Source organism: Alosa pseudoharengus, unplaced genomic scaffold (assembly GCF_046254945.1).
Source record: "Alosa pseudoharengus isolate Yale_2024_CS ecotype anadromous, Long Island Sound unplaced genomic scaffold, YU_APseudo_1.1 YU_APseudo_1.1_scf_10, whole genome shotgun sequence".
Taxonomy (NCBI): domain Eukaryota; kingdom Metazoa; phylum Chordata; class Actinopteri; order Clupeiformes; family Clupeidae; genus Alosa; species Alosa pseudoharengus.
This window is the reverse complement of record NW_027468565.1, coordinates 5,210,001-5,214,894: the sequence shown is the minus strand read 5'-3', so window position 1 is coordinate 5,214,894 and position 4,894 is coordinate 5,210,001. Positions and strand designations below refer to the sequence as shown.

The 4,894-nt window shown below is 43.6% G+C and overlaps 1 protein-coding gene across 1 annotated transcript in view; it reads left to right on the top strand.

Annotated features, from left to right (window-relative positions):
• The first annotated feature begins 496 nt into the window (after positions 1-496).
• bcar1 (BCAR1 scaffold protein, Cas family member) overlaps positions 497-4,894 on the top strand; it is a 79,317-nt gene continuing 74,919 nt past the window's right edge. Inside the window, exon 1 of the mRNA XM_076303768.1 lies at positions 497-979. Within this exon, the coding sequence (XP_076159883.1) occupies positions 968-979 (12 nt within the window). The 5' untranslated portion in view covers positions 497-967. The remainder of the gene's footprint in view (positions 980-4,894) is intronic.

The window sequence follows — 4,894 nt, the reverse complement described above, 5'->3', positions numbered from 1 at the left end:
ATTAATGATGGATCCACTTTGCTCAATACAATGCAGTTAGGCTATTTGAATCTGCAGACATTTCTATTTATTCTTACACTAAATCCAATCCACTAAGTCCAATTTTCATGTTTTTGGTCAAAATTTGATAGCCTATTAATGGAATCAAGAAGTGTGTCAATTCTCAATAGATAGTAGCATTCTGTAATTTCCCGTTTTTGGCGTCCGAAAAAAAGTGGACACATCCCCTTTAAATCCAACCTCTGGAAACTCTGGGTCCAGATTTGACCAAAAGCTCAGTACTGCTGACGCGTATTTCACGAACTACCATTGTGTAGCTTATATTTTTTCTGTAAAATATCAATAGCCTACATCTAGCAGTTTAATTAACATTACGTGACTGGTCCTACACAGTCAGTTGTCCGGTTTTCAGCCTTTACTGCTTCCCATGGACGAGTGGCCATCCCTTTAAACAGAACTTGATGATTCCATCATTAGAGCGCAGGAGAGAGAAAGAGAGAGAGACAGCCGAACGAGTAGTACTGTGCCTGCTGCGGAGCTACACACCCAACCGCGACAGTAGGGAGTCTGAGAACACGAGGAGGATTAAGAAATTACAGTTTTACTACATGTCCTAAAGGAAAGGTAATCGTTTAACGGAGGAAATATTCCGACTGGAGCTTGTGGTGTATTCTGTGAAGACACGGGGCATTTGTAAATTACTCTTCGTAGCCTTCATGAGGTTGCCTGCGCAGCGTTTGGTGTGCTACTCTGTGTTTGATAAGTATTCCTAATAGAGGTGATTTTTACTGTCCCCGATACACAAAAGAACTGGACATATCAAAGAGAGCCATTGGAAGCAGAAAGCATGGAATAGACTGTCAGTGAAAGAGCGGACAAGAAATCAGCCCTTTTTTCTCTTGGAAATCGTTCGTAAGTTCTGCTTCCGTCCAACTGTTCCTACTGTGGACTCTGAAAGCAGCCCAAGATGTCTGTTCCGGTAAGTAACGTTATATATTTGTATTCCCTTGGTAGTGTCAACATTATATTATGCTTGGAATAAAGAACATGTCAAACCAGTGTTAACATTGTGTAAAAATAATTAAATGTCCTATCTGACCACATTGCACAACTGGAAATAGGCGAACGAGAAGCCTATCATCATGTAGTCCCGACCACTGGATTGCGTTTCGTTGCGGGAACTCTAAACATTTATAATTTACCCGTGGTGCTGTTGTTACTGCTGTTAAGATGCCTTCAAATACAGTCTTTAAAATATTACTATGGAATCTGTACGAAGGTCCATTACACAAGGCTGCAGGTTGGCAAACTGTCAACTCACAGTATGTGCAGGAGCGCATACGTTGCATCTTGACTTCTGTCATCGGCGGGGTTATGCTGACATTGAAAAGCACATCAGCCGGCTGTAGCAGTACACAGCACACGAGTTGCAAGACTTTGTTGGCATGCGTGAAGTGGTGGTGACAGTGTTTTTTTTTTAACTGCAGCATAAATCATTTATTTCTTATTATGAAGTTCCAACAGCCCTAACACATAGAGATAATGAGTAGGCTAAACATGATGTACATCCAAATGAGTCATTCCGAATGTTATAAATATGTTATTACGCATTGGTTGAACCTGATAATAAACTACAACTTGCTTCTCAGTCATTCAGATTTGAGGAATTCGTAGATAATTAAACATACAGATTTAACATATTTCAGGAAACAAGAAATACCAATTGAAATCAAACGGGGATGGAAAAGTGTGGTAAAACAGCCTTAGGGTTGTTATGTCCTCTTTATTCCATGGCATATCCAGACATGGCGTAACAGCCTGCCCTGACCTGTGTAGCGCATTCCGAGTTAACGCGTTCCATGCGGTTCACCATCCTCAAATAACAGCAAGATTCGAGGATTGACTTTGCATGCCAGAAGTTCAAAGACCTTGTAAGCAGCCAAAATAGAAAGGTAGGCAAACCATTCCAGTTCGGAGTGCGAAACAGAATGTAGGCCCGCGGGGAGCGCTCTTTTGACATGGCTTTTGACTCAAACGTGTTTTGGCAGAGGTCCAGGTGGAATTCTGCGACCGTGGGCTTCATCTATAGGCTACGCTGGCGGCCTACAGAGATTGAGATAGCTAGCCCTAGCCGTTGCCATCAGTGTATTTGACAATGGGACGAAAACATGGAAGCAGAACATTGTACATTGACTAGGCTATCAGTCGTTTGTAGTAACGTTTTAACTAATTACAGGGTGTTGGAAATGTTGATGTCAGCAGGTCTGTGAGTTGACCTTCTTGGTGAGGTGTTCTCACTAGGGGTGAACATCCTTGTTGTCCCTACGGGCCCCCATTGCCCCCTTGCCTTATTCAGCAAACACGGACCAGATTGCCGGGCTATGCCAGGGGCTGCCTGGCCTGATCGCAACAGCTGTTCGCCGTAGGGCTTGGGACGACTGCTCTCCCGAAAGCTGCGTGCGATCCGTGTGTGTTAATGACTCGTGCATCTCCCCGCAACAACCCGGATCTCGTTTACCTGGACGCAACAGACGTCACAGTGTGGTTAAAAACAATTAAGATGAGCTGCCTGGTGTTCTCCGGAACGTCTGTATCATAGCTGACCGTTTTCCATTACGCACTAGAAGTGCAAACCATGGGTCTTGATAAGTATACATAAGCTTTGCAAAACAGGCTGTCCTTTTGTAGCGCCCTGATAACAGGAGTCATTGCTGGGGAACGCTTTCAGGTAGAGCGTGATAGCATGTCATTCTGGAATAATACTGTTTAAATTGAGAAATCCTTGCAAGGTCAAGCACAATAGTTTTTTTCCCTGCTCCACAAAATAATTTCCCAGTAGGGCTCCAGCTTCACCAGTCAAACAGCGTTCCGCTTGCACCACTGACCAGCGCATTCATTCTGCTTGAAAAGAAACAAGGCCCCTTATTGTATGTCTCACTGAGTCCCACACGTCAGCACTTCACAGGGGTATTACACGCACATTAATACATGCTTACACACACGCACAGCCACACATTACGCAAGGATTGTGTCTCAGGGCAGAGCAAGCAGCAAAGGTATTCATCCATTCATTCACCACACACCCAGCTGTAACCTATGTAACATATGCACATATATTTTCACATACACTTATTGCCCATTTATTGCATGCTCAGATCATTATCACCTTATGAATTTATTAAGTCCCAGCCTCTCTCTTTCTCTCTCTCTCAAATACACACACACGCACGCGTGCTGTACTGAACGGATGAAGCCGTGTAGATATAATCATGAGCAAACACGTCCCTAATGGCGTTTGGTTTACACCAGGTGTAGATTACTCCTCCATGTGAAGCCCCCCCTGGGTAGACCAGAGGCCGGTAGCAGGGGGCTAAACGGGGTAGCACCATGTGGACCACAGATCCCCGGCCAGATAGCTGACCTTTGGAGCTTGTCATCGATGATGATCCACATACATATTAATAATTGCTTGCGAGGTGAGCCCCCCTGCATGTCAATAGCCTTCAGTCAGACCCTGGCGATTCATCGGTTGGGAGGTTGCCCTGGCAACCATAAGCTATTGGCTCCTTAGAGGCTTCCACTATGTTGGCATCACATGATGTCTTTGGCTGGTCTTGTACCTGAGTACACACCTCGAAAAAATGCCTCTCATTTCGTTCACTCTCTCTCTCTCACTCACACACACACACACACACACACACACACACAGACACACTCACACATGCACACAATGCATGTTATCACCATTGTGTTTGTGCTTCTACTGCACACATAAGCATTTTTTCATATGAATAGAGAGGCACTCTCGTAGAACAACACCCATGTAAGACGCTCAGAAATTATATATAGCCTCGGAAACATAGAGACATCGAGCTATATCCTCACTTGAAAGAGCTTTTGTGGACAAATAGGGTGAAGAGTTAAATGGCAATGATGTTATTACATACTCGTTAATCTGACTCCATTTGATTAATAATTTGTATCACCAATCAATTACCAAGTAACTAGTTTATCAGCTATGGAGGAGAATGGCATGGCACACTACGAGAATTGAAAATATACTATTGGTAGGCAAATTAACAATTTATTTAGCATTAAGCCGTAAAGGTAAATGTAATCAATATCACTTCAGTTGAATGTAAAAGAAAAATCACATGTTCTACTGAAACAAAGTAGCAAATGGTAGCAAAGAAAACTTCAATCAATTCACAGAGGTAAACTTGACAAGTTAGAGATAACTGATACACCAGATAAAACAATACAAACCCAGAGATAGGAAAGGGGGAGAGAGAAAGAGAGATAGACAGAGAAAGGGGGAAAAGAGAGAGACCCAGAGAAGAGGTCCAAGATGGAAAAGAAGAGAAGATGGGAAAAGAAGCCCCAAGATGGGAAAGACGAAGAGCCCTGGAGGACCAGAGCCTCCACTTTTATCATTCACTTGGGCCACCCCGACTCACCAGAGCCTCCACTTTTATCATTCACTTGGGCCACCCCGACTCACAAGAGCCTCCACTTTTATCATTCTCTTGGGCCACCCCGACTCACCAGAGCCTCCACTTTTATCATTCTCTTGGGCCAGCCCGACTCACCAGAGCCTCCACTTTTATCATTCACTTGGGCCACCCCGTCTCACCAGAGCCTCCACTTTTATCATTCACTTGGGCCACCCCGACTCATCAGATCCTTTGTTGTCTGAGGTGGATGGGTGTGGCCCAGGTGGATATCATAACTTTATGCTACAGTTTAATTCTTAAACTACAACTATGCACAGATATATTCAATTGTAACAAAACCATAATCAGACTGTTGCCCACATTACAAGTATTAATTCAAGACCAAACATGAATGTATTATTCACAACACATATTTACAGAGCAATACTGTATGATAATGA